Consider the following 24,940-nt stretch of genomic DNA (forward strand, 5'->3'; position numbering starts at 1 on the left):
ATTCTAAACTATACAAATTGATTTAACTTGTAATATTTTTCAGTTACTTTAAATTTAACTTGAAAATCTTATCTTTAATATTTATATGAATAATTTTTTTAAAAATAAATAAAATTAAAATTCTGGTTAAAAAGATAAAATTGGAATCCTAACTTCAATTTCTAGATCTGTCCTTGATTAATTTAGCAGTTTCTGTAAATAATAGTATTGTATCGGATAGAAATATTCTATGTGTTGAAGTAATCTATGTGTCGAAGTAATTATGAATCTCTCATACGCAACCATTGCGAGACTTTTTTGTATAAAAATATAAATAATTGAATTATTACTTTTTTTAATAAACTTATTTTTATTTTTATACAAATTAATAAAACATATATTTTAAATTAATAAATTTTAAATAACTTCCTTTAAGAAATTATTGAGGAAACTAATAAGTTTTGGAATTTTACTTTCTTAAATGTATATTATATATGTAAATATTAGTAAATTAATAAATAAATTATATTTTTTTAAAATAAAACGCTTTATACTTGAGAGAAATAAAAGAAATAAGGCTTCTTAGGATTTATCAACGCAATCCTTCCCTTATCAACACATTTCTTACATTTCAAATCTAAAATTTTATTTTAATTATTTTTTTCTAAAGATTTTTTCAAATAAAAAATTTAATTTTTACAACTTGAAAAATTATAATTTTAAAGAAAATCGAATTTTTATAAAATTTTATTTAAATTTTTTTTCTATAAAATAAATTATGTGAAAGATATAATATATATATATATATATATATATATATATATATATTTATAAAAAAAAAAAAGGAAAAAATTGAACTTCCTACCTCAACCGCATGGCCCCTAATACGGAAGATGAGAGGATCAGAAAGGCCCCACTTCTCACAAAATCCGTAATCCTATGTTTTAAAAGCGTTTCCGTTTGCATCCATTTCCCGCCTCATCTCTCTTCAAAACCTAACGGCTACTACCATCTTCAAGAATCCACTCCGCTATCACTCACTCACTCACTTGTCTCGTGTGTGCCTCTTTCAATTCAAAAATGAAAGCGAATCGCAGGTCCAAGAAGCAAGATGCGTCTTCCAAGGTACGTATCAACACATTTCCAAAGTCCAATTCCCCTAATCCATAACCCTAAATCTCTGATTTTCTGTGAAAAATTGCAGCTAATTTTGGAAGAGATTATTGGATTAACGACAAAGAATGCCAATGGTTTGGCTTCCAACATATCCACAGCAAGCTGTGCTTATGTGGCAGGATGCGTGGTGGTTGTTTACAATGTGGATTCCGGCAAACAGTCGCATCTCATGGTGTCTCATAGAACGCCGAAACCCTTGCGCTGTGTTGCGGTGTCACAGGATGGGCGTTTTATAGCTGCTGGCGAGGTACTAATTTATTTTGTACCTTTTATGTTCGATTCCATTTATTTATTTATTTATCTCTGCGTATGCGGTTGTGAGTTTCAGATTGAGTAGAGTGCAGTGGTATAATATAAGCTCACTTAATATGGAAAAGCTCGATCATAGTGAATTGGCAGCTTGTGTTTTGACGCAACAAGAGGAAATAATTGGCTTGTATTTCCTAGTGTTTCTATAACGTGTATTTTTACTGGCAAAATGTTAAGCTGATTTTGCAGATTGAGAGGATTACGTTCAGTTTGATTAGATTAGGAATTATTATCACGATCACTTCAGAAATTTTAATAATTGAAATTTGTGACAAGGCCAGTAGTGCTTGCTTTGCTTAGGACTAATAAACAAATTATGAAGCTCTTATAAACGCTTGAGTTGATGGGTGAATCATATAAACTTAAAAGCTACGTTTGGTAGGCGTAAAAAAAGGCGTAATAGAATGGTGATTACATTGCATTTCATTGTTTATAAATAAAAATTTGATACTATAATTATACATTATAATGTAATGAGTTACACCTTGACTTATGTAATGACCATTACATATACAAACCTTAAACCTGCATTTAATTATGATTAATTATTTTAATTTATTCTTTCATTGCAATTACCACTATACATCACTTGACAACCACCAGCACCACCGCCACTGTACCTTCTCTATCACCAACACCCCAACTTCCACAACCGCTATTAATCAATGACCATCACACCACATGGCCACTATTACTAATACTGCTACAACCACCATCCAGCCACCAGTCAATGCACCTACTGTCCCTCCCTTATCAATACCACCAAAAATAAACTAATATTAGGACAAATATTATCATTGTATTGCAATCCTGATTTTTTTCTTTGCACCAAACATGGAAACGGAATGACAATTACATTCTATTACATTATATCATTTATTTTATTGTATTATTGATTACGTTACATTACATTATGTCCTACCAAATATAAGGGTTTTCATAAAAGCAAACTTGATATTTCACAACTTTAAATGGTAAACTTATATTCTAATTATATGTTAGTATGCTTGGAGAAATAATTTTGGGGAGATGACTTGAAATGACGTTTATTACCTGCATGCATTTAACATGTTTTTGCAGTCAGGGAATCAACCTGCAGTATTAGTGTGGGATTGTTCAACTAAGGCTTTTGTATCTGAACTGAAGGACCATCTATATGGAGTTGAGTGCATTGCTTTCTCACCAGATGGTGAGTTACAATCAATCAATTAAATGCTTCAGTTTTGCAGTAGTGCTTGCTTCTTCTTCTTTAGGTATTCCCAATTTTTATTCATTTCTTCTTTTTTTCCCCCACCCTTAATTTGTTCTGTTCAAGGGGAGCATCTTGTGTGTGTTGGAGGATATATCTATCTATGGAATTGGCGGAGTGGAATGCTGGTTACAAAGATAAAGGCAAGTTCATCTTGTTCTGCTGTTACATCTGTGAGCTTCTCAGCAGATGCAGAGTTTGTTATTACTGCTGGAAAGAAGCACTTGAAAATCTGGACAATTGGATCATCTCCAGGGACCCGCTTAAACAAAGGGACATTGTCACTGACAATGCATGGAAAACCTGTTAATCTTGGTGCTCAGAAAGGAAGCTCATTTACATCTGTGACATCTACAATCCTTACCAGTAGATGTGTTGTTAATAATAAACAAGCTGGTGATCTGTTTGCTATTTATGCATTAACTGATGAAGGTTGGATTTCGCCTACAATTAGTATGAGAAGTAATGCGATGGAATTTTTGAAGAAAAGTTCTGTGACAAAGAGTCCATTTCCATTCTGCTTCTTTTATTTACAGGTGTTTTATGCCTTGTGGATCATGGGTTGTCTGTTAGAAATTCAGTGGAATTAAAGGTATATTTACTTAATTATTTACATAGTCAATGATGCATTTCAAGAAGTCTTGAATACTAGCAAAAACTGAAACCATAATTGAGGTGCAAATTGCTGGTCTAGATGCACGAAGTGACAGCATTATGAATTCCCCATAGGATGCTAAATGTGTATGTAATGATGTGCGATTTTCCAAACTGTTGAATTGGGATATATAATGTTCTCTGTGGTACAGTGCATATTTGGGTGCTGAAATAGAGAAACCATGTCCAGTGGGCATAGATAATATACAGGAGTCGGTCCTTGGATTTTATATAAAGTGATAATAAAATTGCTATAATATCATTTTGTTGAATTATACCCTTCTTGATTCACAAGTTTCCAACCTTAATTTTCAGGTTGCAAAAGGCTTTGCACTATCTGCATCTGATAAGCTCGTTGCTTGTGCATGTTCTAATGGCATCGTACTACTCTTTACAAGTGAGACTCTCAATTATGTTGGAAGTTTGCTGTACTCCAAAGCCAAAAGTTGCCAGGCGGGAACTGATGTGTACCATCCTAGTGCTCCTGAAAAGGGTTTTCAACTTTTGCCTGCCCTTCCTGATGCAGTAGCTTGTCAATTCTCTACCTCAGAAAATTTGGGTAAGTATTTAATCGGTGTCCTACTAATGGGACTCTTTCTTTAGTTTCAAATTAAGATATTCAACATTTTCTTTGCAGTGGTTGTTTATGGAGATCGTACTCTCTACATATGGGATATCCATGATGTGAACAAGGTGATTGCTTTGTTTAAAGTTTGTATAGCCTTTTTTGCTCCTTGTATTCATCTTACTTTTCAGTTTCAGTGCAGTTAGTTTTCTTGCTGCTCAAAATTCATTCCCCAAGTAGTTTATTGAAGCCTAAAAGATCACAGCTTATTTCAACCTAACATTTCTTATACTTCCAGGCCACCAGGCGTTGCATGTTAGTTTCACATTCCGCATGCATTTGGGATGTCAAAAATCTTTGTTGTGAAAACATGCATGATCTGTCACTTGCATGTGTTGCTAGAGGTTGTCCTGGTGGAGTTTCTTTTGCAACATGCTCGGCTGATGGTACTATTAGGTTATGGGACCTTGCATTGCAACCTGATTTGGTAGATCACGATGCTGACCATCATATTTTGAATAAAGAAGCAGCGGTCACTGCAAATTTAGGTAATTTCTATCATTGTGAGACTGTTCATACTTCTTTGCAAAAGCCAAAATAAATTAATTTTTCAAGTTCTTATATCAAACAACATAATAATTTGCTTGTGAAAAGTACATTTGAGCATTCATGCCTCGCCTAATTACCATATCTTACTGTTTGTCATTCCAGTGAGTGCCGGGATTTTTGAGCGAGATACCATGGAGGCAAGCACTAGCACCCAAGGGTTTCGATCAATGGCTACCAGCTCAGATGGAAATTATTTGGCTGCCGGTGATTATGAAGGAAATCTTCACATTTATAACCTACATACATCTGATTATACTTTATTTCAGGTAAAATTAGGAAGCTAATTTTTTTCATTTGAAATCTTTTCTTATTGAGACAAAGCAGTAGAAGCCATAAAATTTTGTTTTCATGTGACAGAAGTTCAGATGAGGGTGGCTTTGTTATAATAGTAAAGTTACTCCATCTGTGACCTATAGGTCTTATAGGTCATGAGTTTGAGGCTTTGAGCCATGAAAGCAGCCTTCTGCAAAGAAGGGGTAAGGCTGTGTACATAAACCCTTTCAGAGCCCACTAGTTTGGGTCACTGTTATTAGAATCTTACAATTATTGGTTCAATTCGTATGATTCGATTCATTTTTTCATCCTATATGCAAATCTATGGGATGAAGAATTTTTGTCAAATTCTTTCATATAGTTTAATTTGGTTCCCCATTTTATCAATTTGAATCCATGGTGTGAATCATAAATGTTGTTCCTGAATAATTGATGGTAAGTAAGTTGAATCAATACGAATTGAATGATTTGTTTGATTGCTTTTTTCCTACAGGGTCATTAGATCCTATCGCTTCAAAATTTTTAAGATTTCACTATATTTTTATTATGAAAATTTACATAAAACCTTTCCTTAGTTATCTTTCTTCCACAGTTATTCTTTTCCCTCCTTTTTATTTTTCTTTATTTTTTTTCTAAATTACTTCTCTTATTATAATTAAGTTATGATATATTGTACAATAGTATATTTTAACATTTTAATTGAACTCACTATTTTTTTTAATTATCTAATTATTTGGTCAAATTTAAATGGGAGTTTCAACATATGTGCAATGATAATTACAAGAATTTATAATTTATAATATCAAACTATACAATATAATAAGAATATTTGGTTCTATCATAAAATATATTTCTAATTAGCTAAATTATAATTCTACATTTTTCAAAATATTTTACAATGATTCTTTTACTTATTTTTCAGATCATATATCTTTTTAATTAATTTGATTTGTATTGGATCTTACAATTCGATTTGGTTCTCGATTCTCACTTCATAAAATGAAGATTTTGATTCTCGATTTGACAACTATGATGTGAATGCTTTGTGTATTGGGTCATTCTCTCATGAAAGAAGTTCTAAGCCTGTTGATTATCAGAAGTAACATATGGGTTGTTCTGGCAGGGTGTCCATGATGCAGAGATCCTTTCATTGAGCTTTGGCTTGTCAAACAACAAAGATGATATTTCTGAAGACTTTGTGGATGGCAATTACTTCCTTGCATCAGGGGGACGAGACAGAATCATCCATCTTTATGACGGCAAAAGGTTTTAAACTTTAAACTTACCACTTTCATGGTTTTCTTGTCAACTCATCTTGTGTGTCAACAAGATTTCCCTTTCTTCTCAGGAATTTTGATCTTATTGAAAGCATTTATGACCATTCAGCTGCTGTGACTTCTGTAAAGCTCACTTGCCATGGCTCTAAGATTCTCAGCTGTAGTGCTGATAGGTATAGTGCTGCAAGTTCACTCTTTTAAGTTGCATGTTGAACCTTTAGAAACAATTGTTAATGCTATATTTCTTCTAGAACATAATGAAATAAACTAATTAATTCTTATTACTACTAAATTGCATTATGTTCTACATTTCTACTTGAACTTAAATCAGTTTTAAGACATAACAACCAATTGATAATTGCGTATTTTGATATCCCTTCTTTTTTATAGTAAACTAAAAATTTATTTCGCACAGGTCTCTGGTGTTCCGGGATGTTTCTGCAACAGATAGTGGTCATCAGATTTTGCGTCGTCATCATCAACTAGCATCTCATGGAACTGTCTATGACATGGCTGTAGATCCAGCAATGGAGTTCGTTGTCACAGTTGGGCAGGTAAATTACATCTCAGAAATTAATGGATATAAGCAAATTATTTTATGATTGATGGGTTGAAAAGAAAAACCCATATTAAGTGCAATCAATTGAAAAAGTTCCCCTGTAAAGATGTGGAGTTAAAAAATCTTTTGATTAACCGATTATATGGCAGATTCCTCAAAGTTCAGATTCCGGAACTTGGACATTTGATGATTTAGTTAATCTACTTGTAGGATAAGAAAATCAATGCATTCGACATTGCTTCTGGGAAGCCAATTAAATCATTCAAGCAGGATAAAGATTTTGGAGATCCAATTAAGGTGAGTAATGTAAATAGCCTGTAATGTAATATAGCCTTTTCATGACCTTATGCTGAGATCTAATCATGCATTTATAGGTTACGATGGATCCAAGCTGCAGTTATCTGGTTGTCTCCTACTCTAACAAGTCTATGTGCATATATGACTCTATCAGTGGAGAAATGGTTGTGCAAGTCATGGGACATGGTGAAGTTGTAACTGGTGTCATCTTTTTACCTGACTGCAAGCACATGGTGTCCGTGAGTTTTTGTTATGTTTAACAGTCATTGTTGATATATTATCATGTCTATGCAAACTTCTAGATTTTAGACTTCCATTGAACATACCCTACATCTGCATATTACTACATTTTAATCATCACTGATCTTGAGACTTGTAATCAAGTTTTTATTAATTTAAGACTGTAACTGTTTATATGATTCTGTAAGCATACAAGTTAGAACAGATTGCCATGCTATGCTCCAATTATCGAGCTGTTTGCACCCAGAAAATGAAATATTGAATATCATAGGATAAGGGCCAAATAATATTGATTCCTCATGAAGAATCTGAAGAGCAATTGATGAGGGAAGAAGTTTGATCAGGGCTTGTATGTGGTAGGATTTGTTAAGAGTTTGATAGCGGTTGTCGAAGCCGTAAAAAATAAACCTATTAAACAATCAACAATAAACTTGCAGATAGTGGCAATAGGGTCGAATCCACAGGGAATTGATACTTACTTATTTTCCTTGTCAAGACCAAGTAAAGAAACAAACAATAAAAGTAAAATGGGGGTTTTGAGGTTTGATAAACTAAACTAATATTGAAAGCAATAGAGAAAAGCAAATAATTAAAGTAGAGAAATTAAATAATGAGAAAGGCCTAGTTGAAGAGTTGGATCCACTTTAGTTGTTGGGATTGATCATTGAAACTTATATTCTCTTATTTAACTCAATAAATTAGTTATGGAGGTGGAAGACGCTTCTCACCAACCATATCCCTCCTTAAGCATAGATTATTTAGGGAACGACCTCTAATTAATCACTAATTAACAAGTTGCCAAGGAACGTCCTTGGGCCTTTGGCATCTAACAACTGTTAATTGCATTAAGAAATAGAGAGACCTAATTCTAGCTACCCAAACGTATGGTGATATTGCTAGATTATGCAATTTCCTAGGTTTTTACACCAAGGGTTACTTGTGTTTGAATAATTCCAGCAATTACGGACTAAAAATTATCCAAACTAACAAAGAATTACTTTGCAATCAAGAATCAAGTGGCCAATTTGATCAAAACAACAAAGCAACAATGAATTAAGCACAAAATTGCATAAATACTGATTAATAAAAGAATAACATAAAGGTTCAGATCTCCCAATCCATAAACAACCAAAATTTCACCTTATTCTTCAACTAGAAAAAGGGTTTCAGCCACTCATGGCTGAAACTAACATAAAAGAAAAGAAAGAAAACAAAAAGAGATGGAGAAGGGCTGGCGCAAGGGGCGCGCAGCTGCTGGAGTGGTCCTGCCGAGGATGAGTTGATCCAAAGATGATTCAAGGATACTTGATCTGCTGGTTTGCATGCCCTTTTATAGCTGAAGAGGCTGCCCTAGGTTTCCTTGTTGAGATTGGACTCCTTTTCCCAATTGGAGTTGAATTCTTGGAAGGTAATTGTATTTTGATGAGATTTGCCTTCCTAAATATGTGGGATTGAGTGCTGAGGTGTCTTTAGGGTTTGCTGAGCTGTCCACACGTGTTTGAGAGGGAAAACACTTCTTGAGCATTTGAATTTTGATTTTCCCGCAATTTACTGTCTGCTGGTTGCTGGTGCTGTTTGCCCGCGTTGTTTGGGCAAACAGCTCGGGCAAACAGTCGGTTTTCCCTGTTGCCTGCGCACTGCTGGCCTGTTTGCCCAGTCTGTTTGGGCAAACAGTCTAATTTTTGTGCTCTGCTTTTGCCCTGCTAATCTGTTTGCCCAGTCTGTTTGGGCAAACAGTCTGGTCAAACAGCAGATTGTTCCTCTTCCATTTCAGCTTCAACTTTGGTTTGGGCAAACAATTTGGGCAAACCATGCTTGTGCAATTTTGCTCTCTTTTGGGCAGATTTCAGGCCATTTTTGCCAAATTACCATTTTACTCCATTTTCTGCAAAATAAGGTTAAAACCACAAAATTAGGTAGAAAATGTGTAAATTAACATAAATATTAATATGGAAAATGGGTCTAAATTTGGCTCTATCAGAGTTCCACATATAAAGAAGGCATCAAATGTAAGGAGTTAATAATCATAAAGGGCCAACTAACTAATTGGTTAGTTTTTACCTTTTAGCAATGGTTGGTCGAATCACAAGTAAGCTCAATCTTCACAGCTCATGAACTCTTGCTTCTAGTTCATTCATTCATGTCCACTCTTCAATTCAAGATTCTAAATGGTATTAGAGCATTTTCATCCAATATTACGCCTCCTATAACTATTTTACTCTCCAAGTGTTTGGTCTTGAGCATGAGGGGATATGTTAAATCTCACCTATGATACTCCAACTCTTCAATTTGCTATGCTGTACGTGTGTCGACACAACACTTCATGAGATATGATATGGAATATGTAACATCCTCTGGGCCCACAACAGTAGATATTGTCCGCTTTGGGTTCGAGGGCCTTGGCCCAGCCTTCCCCTCACGGTTTTGTTTCTAAGGGTTCACGCCCAGGGTTCACGCCCAGCGTCCTTCCCCCGCATCCTTCCCCTCAAAACGCGTCTACTGTGATCTCTTGGGGCTTGCCCTTATAAGGCGTCGCCCCTCCTTACCTCTTTCCGATGTGGGATACTTTCAATCCACCTCATAGGGCTTCTACCCCCCATAAGGCCTGAGCGTCCTCGCTCAGCACACCGTACTCGTGAGGCCCAGGCTTTGATACCAATTGTAACATCCTCTGGGCCCACAACAGTAGATATTGTCCGCTTTGGGTTCGAGGGCCTTGGCCCAGCCTTCCCCTCACGGTTTTGTTTCTAAGGGTTCACGCCCAGGGTTCACGCCCAGCGTCCTTCCCCCGCATCCTTCCCCTCAAAACGCGTCTACTGTGATCTCTTGGGGCTTGCCCTTATAAGGCGTCGCCCCTCCTTACCTCTTTCCGATGTGTGGGCCTTGAGGATGTTACAATTGTTGGTATCAGAGCCTGGGCCTCACGAGTACGGTGTGCTGAGCGAGGACGCTCAGGCCTTATGGGGGGTAGAAGCCCTATGAGGTGGATTGAAAGTATCCCACATCGGAAAGAGGTAAGGAGGGGCGACGCCTTATAAGGGCAAGCCCCAAGAGATCACAGTAGACGCGTTTTGAGGGGAAGGATGCGGGGGAAGGACGCTGGGCGTGAACCCTGGGCGTGAACCCTTAGAAACAAAACCGTGAGGGGAAGGCTGGGCCAAGGCCCTCGAACCCAAAGCGGACAATATCTACTGTTGTGGGCCCAGAGGATGTTACAGAATATGCATCCGTGTACACTCAGATACTTAAGTGACATATTCATGCATAGTTAATAGAGCATTCTTTTCTCTCAAAATAAAGAGCATGTATTTAGATAAAAGTAGTTATTTGGTTACATTCTGGATGATGTATTTGGTTACATTTGATCTTCTATTTAGACTATAATTATTATTATATAACTTTATATATAATGTGCCTAAATTTAGATCCATATCGCTGTATTTTCTATTTAGAAAGTTGACAAATTAGACATTTATGTATCCATTTCTGACACTTGTATCCAACTCCAAGTAATATAGATTCTCACATTGGTTTGAGATAGCGATTATATGCCCTTATAAAGCTTAGGGCTCTCCTATTTCCTCTGAGTTAGCTTTTAAGGGTGGATTATGTCCCACCCATTTTCTTAAGAAGATTTATGAATAGAGAGAAATTAGTGCATCCTGCACTTCCCCCAATCTTGAGACTGAGTCGTGCACACTTGACTTGACAGCCTAAGAGCTTTATGATATTGCCGGACAATTTCCTCTTTAAGATCACAGTGGTTTTTATTGTAAAATATGTGATAGATCAAAATTCAAGTGATATTTTAGCTTTCTCTTTCTTATATCACTAATGCACTACTAACTTTGTTTATATACTTAGGTGGGAGGTGATGGCTGCATATTTGTATGGAAGCTGCCTGCGCATATTTCTTCCAGGATACTGCAGAGAATTAAGGAAAAAGCTGGTCTATTGACTTACAAAAACTCAGTCCCGTTAGCTGCTTTTGGTCGAATCATATTTTCTGAAAAGGAAGACCAGCAGTGCATAATGAATTCTGAAGGTGTACTTCTGCCAGATTCCAGTCAAGTTGCACAAAAGGTGCTTGACCAAGGAGGGGGGACTCGAAGGGCATCAACATTTAGGTTTAGCATTTCAAGACTTCCCATGTGGGCACAGACTAAAGTTGCACATTCTGGTCTTATACTGAATCCTGATTTCACTTCATCTCAGGTACTCTACTACAGGTCCTGATGATTTGCATATGCAAAACCAAGATGTTGATTTATTGATAAAGCCAAAACACACTATTCTTTATCTCAAATTCACAAAAAAATATTTTATTTAGAAGTTTTCCCTATAGTGTTTTCACTGTACATATTATTAAAGATCTCCATTTCTATAAATCTAAAAATCAAATTTCTAATTTAGTGTTTAGCAATGTAGTGGATAATGAACTTATAAAATATTCAGCTAAGCAGTATATTGGACAATAATGGAAAAAAAAAATTCCATAATAGTATTAGCATGCAAACCACTTTATTTAATTACTTGGGTTTTGTGCAATATTTACTTTATTGGACATCAATGATCCATCAAATACCATCAAATACTGTTGACAAAACCAAATCTCTCAATCTTTTGATGAACTTATGTTATCAAGAATATATTTATCCATGCAAAGCACTCAAAATTCTTTGTTTTGACCACCTCATGTTTTCAAAACTTCAACAACTAACAAGTTTCAGATATTATAGATTTTCTGTTATTTTTATTTCTATATACTCATTGATACTTCCTGCTGCTGGCACCAGCCACAACAAGAAGTAGAAGAAAAAAGTCCATCTCCCTTGGTTAGTGATGGTGGGGAATATGGCACTATCTGCCGTGAAGCTTTCACCCGAAAGAGCCTTGAATTTGATGTGCAAGGCAATGAATCATGCCTCAGTAGCTTGTCCAAAACTTCTCCTGATACTAATAGCAGCAGAAGTTCGACAATGTCTCAAGAAATTCTCAAGTGAGTGTTCAACAGTGCCATTGTAATAATTGTCTTGTCTAATAGTCTCTTTGTTTTTCTCCCTGCTCACTGCTTCCTTATGTGCATCAACTATTTTGCTAGGGACAAGCACTGGCATAATATTTATACGGTATGTCTTGATTTACTCAATTCTCCAGAGGCACAGCTTTTAACAGATGCAGAGATGCCGGTCTTGTCATCTAATTTGTGTAAGGCTGATCTTTTACTTCCACATAACAAAGTTATGCTGAATTATTCATTAAATGAAGATAGTGTGAGATCAAAATGATACAACTTTTTCCAAGCTTCTTTTATGGAAATGTTTAGATGACAAAAGGAAATACATATTATCAAGAGTGCGCTTAAGATCCCTGCTTGCTTGATGCATGATGTTGGCATGCTTCATGGGCTGTGTCTAATATGCCATCAGTATTTCCTACCTGGTGATTAGCAAACTGCAGTGAGCATGATTCACAATCTATTAGCATAGTCTATTTTGTGAGACCACAATATTAGCTAACCTGCAGAATGCAGACATTACTTATGAAACTCTTTAGCATCATACAATATTTATAGAGGCAGGTCTCTTTGTATTATCATTTCAGCATCTCCACCATGCTTGAAGATTTACCTTGATTAGGTTGTTTTGATACTGCTGGTGATTGGCACTGTTGTTAGAATCTTACGATTCTTGATTCAAATAAATTTCTCAATAGATCGATTCAAATCTATAGGGCAAATCTTAAATGTACCTGAATGTTACATTCTTGATCCGAATCTCGATTTGATTCTATATCCCGGTAAATTGCAAATACACCTGAATTGTGTCTAAATTGAAAGAAACAAGTGAATTAATGTGAATTGATTGAGTCTTTACCTATTCAATTCTTTATTTTTAAATTAAGATTTCATTCATTTTTGCCATGAAAAGTATAAATAAAACATTTTCTTGACTATTTTTCTTCTATTGCCTATTCTTTTCATTCTCTCTCTTCTTTCTTTCCCCTTTTCTTTTTTGTTAATTTGCTTAACTAATTATAGTTGTTAAGTTTTGACAATTTATATTAATAATATTAAAACCTGCTATATTGTTTTTACTATTTAACTGTTTGATCAAATTTACATGGGAGTTTCAACATATATATAATAATAACTATTAAATATAATTCTAGAGTTTATAATTTATAATATAAAACTATATAATATAGAAAATACATTCTATTCTACTATAAAAAAATATTTCTAATCATACAAATGATAATTATAAGATTTGTTTAATTATAAGATTTGTTTTACTTATTTTTAGAACATATATTATTTTTAATTAATTTTTATAATTTTTATAGAATTTTATTCGATTCACAATTCGTAAATAAAGATTTTAATTCTCGATTCAAATCTCAATTTGACAACTATAGTTATTGGGACTTTGTTTACTATACAATAGTCATCTAATTAAGAGTGATCTACTTTGATTGTGCCAGCTAATATGCATGTCGTCTTAATTTTGCTTTTTCCTATCCCAGTTCTTAGTATGTTGATGGATACCTCTTGTGTATGTTCCACCTAATATGCAAGTCATGACAATATTTATATTATGGTGTAAGTATAATTTATACATAATTAGAATAAATTACAAAATCATATAACTAATTGGTACTAATTAATATATAAAAGATTTTTAAGAGAATAATTTGTTACTTTAACAAGGTTTTATAATATGTATATAAACATTCTTGTCAATAGAAAATATGTCAACTATTTCCTACAAATCTAGTTTGTTACAATTTGGAACGCATTGTCTAGCATCTATTAGGCTGAATGCTTATTGCAATGAAGAGAAGTGTAGTAATAGAGATAATGTCATTTACTTCAACTCTTTCTTATCATGGGTATGTGGTTTCCTGCAGTACAAAGTCCTAAAATACCATCGAATGGCGAGAGCTCTCTAGGGCAAGCTGACCTTCTTATGGATGATGGGCTGAAAGCCCCCTCAAAAAGACACGCTTGTCCCCAAAGTGATGGCTTTTTGACTAATTATGATGATCAATTTGGGCATAAGACATGTACAAGTTATAAGCCCGCTTCTGGTCATATGGAACAGCAGAGCTTGCATAAATCTGGAAGCCAAATGCATAAGGCTATTGGAGATGATTACTACCATATGAAACTGGAAGACAACGATCTTTTCCAGCAGCATTTTTGCAGTTTATCAGCAAGCTCCAAGGTTAGTATCTTTTATTCCTTTATGATGCAAGGTCAACTCATTTTAGGGGCTGGAATTGAATTCAAGAAGTGGGGGGAAGTCTTGGGCTTGTCCAAATGAGAAGAATTTATTTTTTCTCTAAATTTCTTTTTGTTTGCAAAAAATAATTTATATTTGAAAAATATTTTCTTATAAGAAATATATTTTAATAAAATAATTTATTTTTCGCTGTTTAATTTTAATTTAAAAAATAAAAAAATAAATTTATATATAATAGTATTAATAAAATTCTTAAAATATAGAAAATGATTTTTTTTTTAAAAAAATTATTTTCCTTAAAAATGACATAAATTATTTTTTGATTAGGAAAATATTTTTATTAATCAATTTTTATAAGTGTTCTAAATGTTAAAAAATACGAAAATGTTTTGCTGAAAAATTTTTCATAAAACAAAAGGAGCATAAATGTAAAAAAAAAAGTTTTGAAGACAAATTTTCGAAGGAAAGAGATGAAAAATTAGCATGTACAGGTCCATATATTTTATGCTTAATAGAAGGTCTCTTAAGAACTTTTGCATTAGTATGTTGTAGGCTTATAGCTAGTTTTAAGTAGGTCTAGAAATAGTTTTGTTCGGACTATGAATTGGATTGGAACTAGCTTATTTAAATTTGGGACCAAATTGGTCAAATACTTCCGATGCTTGAACTGAATCGAGACGGCGAGGGGTCGATTTTGGTATCCCCTCCTTAATCTAGGATTGGAATCGGTCAGTTGAATTAGAACCGAGCTGGAATCGGTCAGTTGAACTAGAACTGAGCTGATTTATTTATTTTTTAGTTTATATTAATTGATTTAGTTCCTTTTATTTCTTTTTATTATATATAAATAACTCTTACATTATAATTTATATATTCTACTGTATAAAATATTAGGATTTTCATAATTTAAAAAAAAAATTTAAATCAGTGTCGAATCGTAATTGAAACTAAATCGGTATCATTTTAAACTATAATAATCATTTTCAAACTGTAACTATTTTGAAATCATAATTGATTCGAATAGAAAATGTTTCAAACTGAAATACCTATGAACCAATAATTTTAACCTGTGATCAGGACTTAAATTTTTATATTTTGAAAAATAGATGAAAATGTTCTTTAAATATTGTTTCTGTCTTACACTTTTATCGATATTGTTCATAATGTTAAAACTCATGGATGAAATAATAATTTATCAAGAGGCTATTAAGGCATTTTCCTCTATAGTAATGGCATAAATTGGAAAAAAAAAATAATGGAGAAACAGAATGTTCATGACAATCAAAATTGAGGAATATTTTCTAAAGTACAAGTACCTAAATGTTGATTATGGCATAATACAACGAAGGAAAAAATAATTTGTCCAATAGTTTTTCTACCAGATTTTTTCAGAGTCAAATTGGGAAAAAGAAAATAAATTGCTTGGAAATTATTCAGATAGAGTTGAATAGCGAACCAAAATATAATATAGAACTAAAATAATATTATTTAATGTCTGTTTTGATAGTTGAATTTGGGAAAAAGGTAATTTGGATTTGGAATTCAAAATGCAAAAATTAACTGATTGATGGGCTAAAATAAATGGATTTGAATTTCTAAAATTCTCATATATATTTAAAGCTAAATAAAGATTAATTTCAAATGATAAGCTAAAGGGTGTCATTTGAGGACGTTGCGACAACAAACGCTTTAACTAGCCTTGGCCACGGGTTAAATTTCGAGTTATAGGTATGATGGAAATAAGGTCCAGACTAATACCTTCTGCTTCTGTCCAACCCGGTGTCCACTTCGTTCAGTCCCGATTTTAGTTTTAATTTCAGTTTTAATTTCGGTATAATCAGGTCTGGGTTCCAATTCAAACGGGCTTTAGTTTCAGTTTTTAGTTGCATAGTGGTTCTGGTTTAACTCATTCCAATTCTAATTCTATTTTCAATTTTCAGTTTCAGTTCAAATTGTGTTGTTTCTAATTTTGATTTCAGTTTCTGTTCCCGTTCAGTTCAGTTTTGGTTCCACTTGATTTCGGTTTCTATTCCAAGTTTGCATAGAAAGATGAGTAAAATCAATTATATTTTTGTTGTGTAATTTTGAAGTAAGAAAATTCAAAATAATATGCAAATGGTTGGTCGGGCTTGAATGAGCCTATCCCTATCTAATTTTGGGCCCAACTTGACTCAGGACAGGCTTAGGGAAAAGGGTTTGAGGGCACCTGGAAATAGTATGGTTATAGTCTGGTCCAAAGTCATGAACCATTGACAGGTTTCAAGTCTTGGATTTGACTAGTTTCAGTTTTGATTTGCTTAGGTTTTAAAATCTCCCATTTTCTTTGGGTTCCAAAAGGATCTCCCAAGTAATCTTATATCATATTAAAGAAAAAAAAAAGAATTAAAATTCTAAATTACTCCTTTTGAAACAATTAAATTTCAAATGCAAAGAATTTTGGCTTTTAAATCCTCACTCCTTGTAAACCAATAAAGATTCAAAAGATGAATTTTAAATGTTAAATATTTAATTCAGTCATACAAAAACTTATTTTCTTGACACACAACTAATTGGGATATGAGATTTTATCAAGTATGACAATGATTTCTAGTATCTTGTATGCAGGTAGACACAAGTAAATCATCAGTGAGAAGAAGGTACTCTGCACGATATGTTGTGCGGAGGAATTATCCTGGAGATTGCAAGAGATTGTTTGACACGCCAGCCAATGAAGGTGGTATATCCTTGAAATATGGGAGAGATGTTAAATGCCATACCACCTATGAGAATCCAGAAATCCAGAATCTAGATGAAGTGCAAGAGGCAAATTCTTGTAAACAGGTTTGTCCTTCAATATCGTACAAATTTGTCACAATTGACGTTCTTTGTTCTGCTTAAATTTACTCAACGCCTTGAAAGATTGAAAACTAGAAAGCTAAAGGTGAAAGGTCTTATTCAACTGTTAGTTATGCGTGGGATTTTGAATCAAATTCATAATATAAAACTTTGTTTTCTATATACTCGGGCTATATGGGTGGCTAAAATTCACAACCCAAATTGGCTGTAATACCATGTTAAACTTCAGAGAGAGTACTAGACATATTAAATATTAATTCATTTTTAATGCAGGTTTATTTATATATTAAATTAACTAATCAAGTTAATGTTGCAACCTAACTCTTTATATTGGAATTCACCTTATATTTGCCTAGTGTGGGACAATGATTCCCAACGACCAAGCACTTAAGAGCAAATAACATCATCAGAGAAGAGTTTTCACAATTCACTTCTTCATTGCAAAACATAATCATAGGTTATAGATCACCATGCTAAAATGTTTTGGATATGAATGTCCCATGCAGGAGGTGAAGAACTCCACGCAGATCTCAAGTGATACACTATCACAAGGTGTATCAAGTGAACGTTCCCCTACAAAATATTCTTTAAAAGCCAAAGAACCCATGCAACAAAAGGAAGAGATATCTGAAGCAAATAATTTACAGCAAAGAATAACCGCATGCAGGGAAGCATTGAGCAACTTAGATGCTGCTGCTGAGAATGTTTTAAATCTATTTACGGAATTAGGAAGTCTGGTCTCTAAAGAAGATATTTCAGATGGCGCTGAAACTAAGTTATATGATGAGGCAGGCAAGCTACTTCCTTCAATCTCTGAAAAGCTTGATGCAGTTGCACAACTGGTGCAATGCAGAAACAAATATTCATGCAGAAGCAGGGGTGAAGGTTCAGGGTTTGAACCTCTTTTAGAAACACTTGCTGAGAATTTATCACAAAGAGTCGTGGAGATGATCAAGCAGAACCTCAATAGGAATTGACTTGCTCGTTTTCCTGACAAGCAATATACAGAGAAATGCCTTGTGAATAACAACATTCAGAAAAATGACCTATGAAATCATGTTGCTTCCTTTTTTTTATATAATTTATTTTCCTCAGGAAGTAGCAGGAGACTTCTGTAAATAATTCTTACAATATTATTGGTAAAAAAGAAAATTGCACTGATGTTAGTGTTTGTTGGGTGTCAAATTGTATTTTCTTTTTCTTTTTTATTATTTGATTAACAATAAATTTAATATAAAGAATATTTTGTTAATAAAATAAAAATTATTTATTAAAAGGGTAGAGGCTAAATTATGGATATCCTACATCTTCGGCCCATATTGTGTCTAGCAAATGAAAAGCATGGGCTAAAGTTAAAGAGTAGCTACCCAACGTCAAGCAGAAGGACCCAGTACGTTGATGCCATCTAAGGTTCATTAACTGGCGTCATAGGCATAGGCAATGCTCATCTATTTATGAGTAGACAATGAAATTAAGTAGCCAATAGACATGACCCTGACCTTGTAGCACAGAAATTAACAGGCCAGGCAAAATCTAAAAGGAAAACTCCTAGAAAGGAAGAAAGAAAGACAAATTAAATTTTGGGCTTTTCTAGTGTAAACACTCCTTTATTTCATGTTACATACTTTCTTTTCTCAGCATAACAATGAGCAAATGGATCTCTTCTCCATCTCTACTTTTAACATAAAAAAGAAAAAGGAGAAAAAAAAGAGCAAAGAGACCATCTTTTCTTTTTTCCCATCCTTGTTACCTTTGAAAACCAAATCCTACTTATGATGTTTGGTGCAATTTAGAATATTAAAAAAAAAAACACCATAGGCCTAAGAGCTAAGCTTCTTTTTTTACTGTAGTTTTCAAGGCAATGTCAGTGAATGATGAAGCTCTCTCCTAGCAGTTATAATAACCATAGCAGAGATATGGTGGAATATTTGTAAATCCCTAAGAAGGTATGCCTGAAAATTATAGGCTTGTATGTATCTATGCCTTTGTCTTTGCTTTAATAACATGACAAACTCTAAATTCCCCCCCTTAGCTTTCTTGGGATTCCTTCACTCTACATGAATAATTACATTAGGGTTTTTTTTTTTTTTTGAAGCTTTTATAGCCATCACTATATGGAAATTTTAAGGATTAGAAACTCACCCATTATACACCTAAAACCCACCTCATGTGTGGACTTATTGCCAATAAATTAGACTAATCATGACTATTTTAGGGCTTCATCAAGCACCCCATAAAAATAAACCACACCCAAAATCAAAATGCTCAATGCTAGAACCTTCATCAAAATATTTATTTTATAGTACTATTCAATTTAAATAAAAAGAAAAATTAATCAAATTGATGTAAATTAAAATTTTATTTTAATTTCAAAATAAAAATGGTTTTGCTTGATTTTAAATTTTGATTATTTTGATTTAATAAGTTTGTTTCAATTTTAATTAAAAAAATTTAATAAAATAAACTAAACCAAATGTTTTTAAATTAAATTTAAATTTATGATAAAATTTATGAAATAAAGAGAAATTGAGGTCCACTTAAACAACGTATATAAAATTAGTACAAAACTGATTTTAAATCAAATTAAATTGTATTGACTTGATTTTTTGCAATTTGATTTGATTTTCTTATTTAAAAGATTTAATTATTTCAATTTTAATGGGTTCAATTTAATAATGAATTGAATCGAACCCACCGGTAATAAGGGCCAGTACTATTGGCTAATAAGCAGAAAAATTATAGAGGCATCCCTATGGTTCTGTGGAAATGATTTTATTTTGTGAGCAGTGATGCACTGAGAACTTTACCCTAAATAAATTATTAAGATAAATAATACACACACAATACTATGGGGCCAAAATGTGAAAGAGGGTTTGGCATAGGCATGCTGGGTCCAAAATGGGAGGCTTTGTTTAAAGTTAGACTTTTTTTTTTTTTTTTTTTTTTTTTTATGAATTGGGAAAATAAAAAGCCTCTGATTAGTATGTGGTATATGTCTGTGTGGGGTAAAGAACTCTCAATTAGATTGTCCTTTTGCACTCATAATCTTTTGTAATCATGTTCTTGCTTTCCTTTTTTTCTTTTTTTAATACTATTTACAGATGAATATTTGCGTGAGTTTTTTCTATAAAAAAATATATTATTTAATATTAAAATAAAAAAAAATTATTAAATTTGAATGGAATCGAAATATTTACTAAGAGTATTATAATTTTTAATGAATCGATTTGCTATAAATAAATTTAATAAGCAATTATTTAAAAAAAATTGGAGGAAGAATGGGTGAGAATAGCTTTAGGTATGAAAATGTTTGAAGCAATTATGGAGAATAATGGTTTAGGATTATAATAAGACAACATTATTGGAAATAATGAGTATGGAGAAATTTGTGGAATCTATGTGTTGCGCATGTTTATCTTTGCATTATTAGCTTTTTTTATCTGTTCAATTACTAATTTACTTCTCCAATTATTCTTTCTCATGATTTTAAAGCTCAATTTTTATTCACTGCTGTGCCTATCAGCCTTTGATTCTCACTCTTTCTTCCAAACCTCTATTATTTGTCATTTTTCTATGAATAAATTCATGATAAACTTCTATCTTATAATGAACTAATCTTATTAATTATTACAATAAAATTAACCTGCTCTAATAATTGATATATAAAATGAACTCAAAGATTTTATCATTGCGAAATTTCATTTTAAAAAAATAAATAAATGGATATGATGTTGGGTTTTAAATATTGGAAGTGTAAACAAAAATCATCTCTTGTTATTTTCATGGGAAAATGACAAAAAAAGAAAAGAAAAGAAAAGAAAAGAAAAGAAAAGAAAAGAAGGAAAGCTCATTCTCACTGCATAAAGCTTAAGAGGGACAAAAACTAATACTCTGACTACTGAATCTTCAGGAGCAGAAACACAGGCTTAAACAATTGCTTCCTCAAATCTATAATCTAATCTTTGCTTTGCATGCCTTCCACAGTTCTAATTACCTCCTTTCCATGGCATCCTTTTGAAAATTTTCATACACTCATGCATTCAAAAAATATAATTTAATATCATTATCGATAAGTTTTAGTCGAATAATATTAACATTTATCTTTTAAATGTATAAACACTAATCGATACACATTTTCCACGTACAAGTATTATTATATCTCGTCAGATAAATTACTTAAATTTATTAAAAAATTTAAAGGTGAAAATTTTTAATTCTTGAGATTTAGGGAATATCCATTTAAGTATTTATCTTGATTTGAAGTCTAAATAGATTTAGGAGTATTTATTAAGTCAAAAAAAACTTTTTTTTTTCTTTAGAATGTAGGATGAATACTATTCTAATTTTGACCCATGAAGCAAAATAATACTAATAGAAATTAGGACCAACATGTTGAGGAATGAAATGGGTTAAAAGAAAGAAATCAGCCAATTACAAGATATATAATATATAATGATTGATTGGAGAGGGACAGGGTGATGAGATGATGTTGTCTGATGCACATAACTTTGGTGGGGACAACATGTGTATGTTGGACTATAATAGTATCAACATCATCATGCATGCAATAAAAACTCACATTTACACATCATTGGATGAACCCATTTTGAAAACATTAGCCATTGTTTGTGTTTTCTTAGTGGGAGAAAAGGGGAGACTTTGACAAAAATATATGGGTGATGGGGTCACTCACCACTTGGTAGAGAATATTTGTCTCAATTCTTTTTCCTTTCCCCACTTAAAACTTTAGTATAAAAAAATATCCCCTTTGGATATGATAATTATATGAAGAAAACAAAATAAAACCCTAAAAAGACAAACCCTAAAGAGAATTATATAAAGGGAAAATCTTCAAACTCATATTATTCTCTTTGTAATTTTATATATATATATAATAATAATAATAATAATAATAATAATAATTGAACAACACTTAAGAGCTAAGATGAAATGACACATGCATTTAAATAATATATATTATTTTATTTTTTATTTTAACTTTAAATATTTGAATCTAATAAATTAAAATTAAATTATATTAGCATTATATCAATCTATTAGGAAATAACATACTACTAACAAGTATTTGTTGCATTTATAAGAATGAAATTTTTGACTCCTTAAAAGTAAAATATCAAATTATTGATTTTAAAATTTTATTGGTGTTAAATTTGAATTTTATGTATAGATTAACCGGTACCTCTTAATAAATATGTTTGTTTTGAATTAAAAATAGGAAGATTTATAATTTAATCTCTAAATATTACCATTATAGACAAATCAGTTTTTATATTTTTACAAACCTATTAAAATGTCTTTATCTTTTTTTTTTCCGTCAACAAAATAATTATTTCATTTATTTCTGCCGTTAAAAATATAGTAAAAGATCAAATTACCCATCTTTTTTTCCTCATCCTCCTCCTATTCCTTCTTCTTCTTCTTCGATTCTTCCTCATCTTTTTATTCTTCTTTGGTTCTTCTTTTTCTTCTTCTTCTTCTTTGATTCTTCTTCGATTTTTCTTTTTATTCTTCTTGTTTAAGGAGAATGAGGAGGTGGTGATTCTTTTTCTTTTTCTTTTTCTTCTTCTTCGCCTTCTTCTTCTCCTTCATCATCATCTTCTTGTTCTTCTTTTTTTTCTTCTTTTTTGAGGAGGAAGAGGGACTATTTCATTGACGGAAAGAAACGACAAGAACGTTTTAATAGATATGAGAAAAGATAAGGATATAATAGATTTCTAAAAATGTAGGGACTGATTTGTTAATAATAGTAATATTTAAGGATTAAATAAAGAGTTTTATTTGAGGATAAAATTATATTTTAAAAATTTTTTCTCTCATCTTTTATCTGTTTTTAACGGAAAAGAGGACGGAATGACTATTTTGTTAACGAAAAGAAAATATAAGAACGTTTCAATATATTTCTAAAAATATAGGGACCGACTTGTTAATAATAACAATATCCAGAGATTAAATTGAAATTCTCTCTTAAAACTAATAAGACCTTTGAATTTTAAATAGCTAGAAAAAAAAAGGAAAAGAAAAAAGGTAAAGGTAGAAGACAGAGGTTCACTTTAAGTCACATTACATGCAAAAATACACTCACTATGTACATTTGGATATTAATTCTATAAGATCCCACCACCAGCACTACCACCCACCACCACTCCTACCACCACCAAACACCACACCACACCTAAACATTTGATGTTGATATTAAAAACGTAGCCATGTGAGTTTGGAAGAGATTGTTGATGGGACCCCCGTGATATGCAACCGAAAGAAGAAGATGATGTGGACGTCCCCATCATCACCTTGCTTTGCTTACTTGGACGACGCACCTCCTCTCTTCTCTTCTTCAATATCTCTACTGAGTGTATATATATATGATCTTGTGACTCAGCGGTGGGTCTCATCGCCCACCATGCATTTTGCCCATCATCAATATCTTCATCCATTCATTGCCCTCCCTCTCTGTTTTTCAACTGAGATTCTTTAATACAGGTTCGGAGGACAATCAGCACACCCCATTCCATTACTGTTTTTATTTTAATATTTTAGTTTTTTTTTTTTTGTAAGAAGAAAATTAAAATCATAGCAGACTAATATCAAACTAGAGCCCATCCAAAACTGATTTTATACATGTTTTCTATTTTTTATTAAAATATGTTAATATAATTACATATATCTACTTGTAATTAAGATTGTTAAAATATATGTATATATTATAATTATTGACTATGTACAATTACCTTTTTTTTAAATAATTTTAGTAATAAATACATTAGGTCAACTTAATCTTACATATTATATATAATTAAAGGAATTGAAAATTATTATTTAGTTTCTATAATATATAAAAATTCAGTAATTAATATTTTAATTTTAAAAAATACATTAAAACGTCATGACGTTTTAAAAAATCTACTAATTAGTTCATTCATTAATTTTTTTGTTAAGCAATTTACTATTCAATCTCTATAATTTTGAAAAACTTATTAATTAGTATTTCAGATTTTTAAAAAGTTTACTAATTAATCCTTCCATATCAGAAATATTTTAAATTTTTTTTACAATACTTAATAGCTAAAATTGCCTGAGAGAATAATTCGTAAACTTTTCAAAATATTAAAAATATTTTAATACATTTTTTAAAATCAAATAATCAACTAATAATCTTTTTTCATATTATAAAAATTAAATAATAATTCTCCTTTAAAAAAATAGCCATGTACTTGTAGTACAACTTTCATGCTTAATTATAGATTTTTTTAGTTAAATATTATGTAATTAAAAATATTTTAAACGTGCATTATATAACATATCTTGTATATTAATAATTAATTTTAAAATTTAGCCAATAAACAACAAAAAAAACATATGTCGGAATAAACAACAAAAAAAATATATGTCAGATTTAGTTTATTAACTGTCATAAAAATTAAAGAAATTCAATTCTAACCAATAAATTAAACTGCGTGATTCATTTAAGTTAGATTATATAATTCATTAACGAGTTATGTTAATTATTATCTATTGTTGAATAATTCAAATAATCGTAGATTTAAATATCCAAAATAATAATATATCACTTTGATAAATAAATATCAATAAAATCACAATAAAAAAAATAAAATTACATAAATATGGAAAAAAATAAGAATGAAAGATAAAATT

General features: G+C 31.9%; 1 protein-coding gene across 1 annotated transcript; it reads left to right on the forward strand.

The window, feature by feature from the left end:
• Positions 1-935: 935 nt before the first annotated feature.
• Positions 936-18,420, forward strand: LOC110620565 (mitogen-activated protein kinase-binding protein 1). Its single transcript, XM_021764353.2, has 20 exons — positions 936-1,104; positions 1,184-1,402; positions 2,545-2,653; positions 2,780-3,145; positions 3,250-3,305; positions 3,683-3,926; positions 4,005-4,060; positions 4,231-4,480; positions 4,644-4,807; positions 5,938-6,080; positions 6,163-6,264; positions 6,507-6,645; positions 6,861-6,947; positions 7,025-7,186; positions 11,052-11,402; positions 11,984-12,186; positions 12,289-12,395; positions 14,097-14,413; positions 17,036-17,251; positions 17,773-18,420. The coding sequence occupies exons 1-20, from the start codon at positions 1,060-1,062 to the stop codon at positions 18,241-18,243; spliced, it is 3,807 nt and encodes a 1,268-aa protein (XP_021620045.1). The 5' UTR covers positions 936-1,059; the 3' UTR covers positions 18,244-18,420.
• The last annotated feature ends 6,520 nt before the right edge of the window (positions 18,421-24,940 follow it).

The sequence above is a fragment of the Manihot esculenta genome, chromosome 8 (assembly GCF_001659605.2).
Source record: "Manihot esculenta cultivar AM560-2 chromosome 8, M.esculenta_v8, whole genome shotgun sequence".
NCBI classification, from domain to species: Eukaryota; Viridiplantae; Streptophyta; class Magnoliopsida; order Malpighiales; family Euphorbiaceae; genus Manihot; species Manihot esculenta.

Coding starts and splice junctions, on each gene's coding strand:
- LOC110620565 (XM_021764353.2), top strand. CDS start 1,060: ATGAAAGCGAATCGCAGGTCCAAGAAGCAAGATGCGTCTTCCAAG. Junction 3,306..3,682: donor GAAATTCAGTGGAATTAAAG/GTATATTTACTT, acceptor CTTAATTTTCAG/GTTGCAAAAGGCTTTGCACT. Junction 6,646..6,860: donor TCGTTGTCACAGTTGGGCAG/GTAAATTACATC, acceptor ATCTACTTGTAG/GATAAGAAAATCAATGCATT.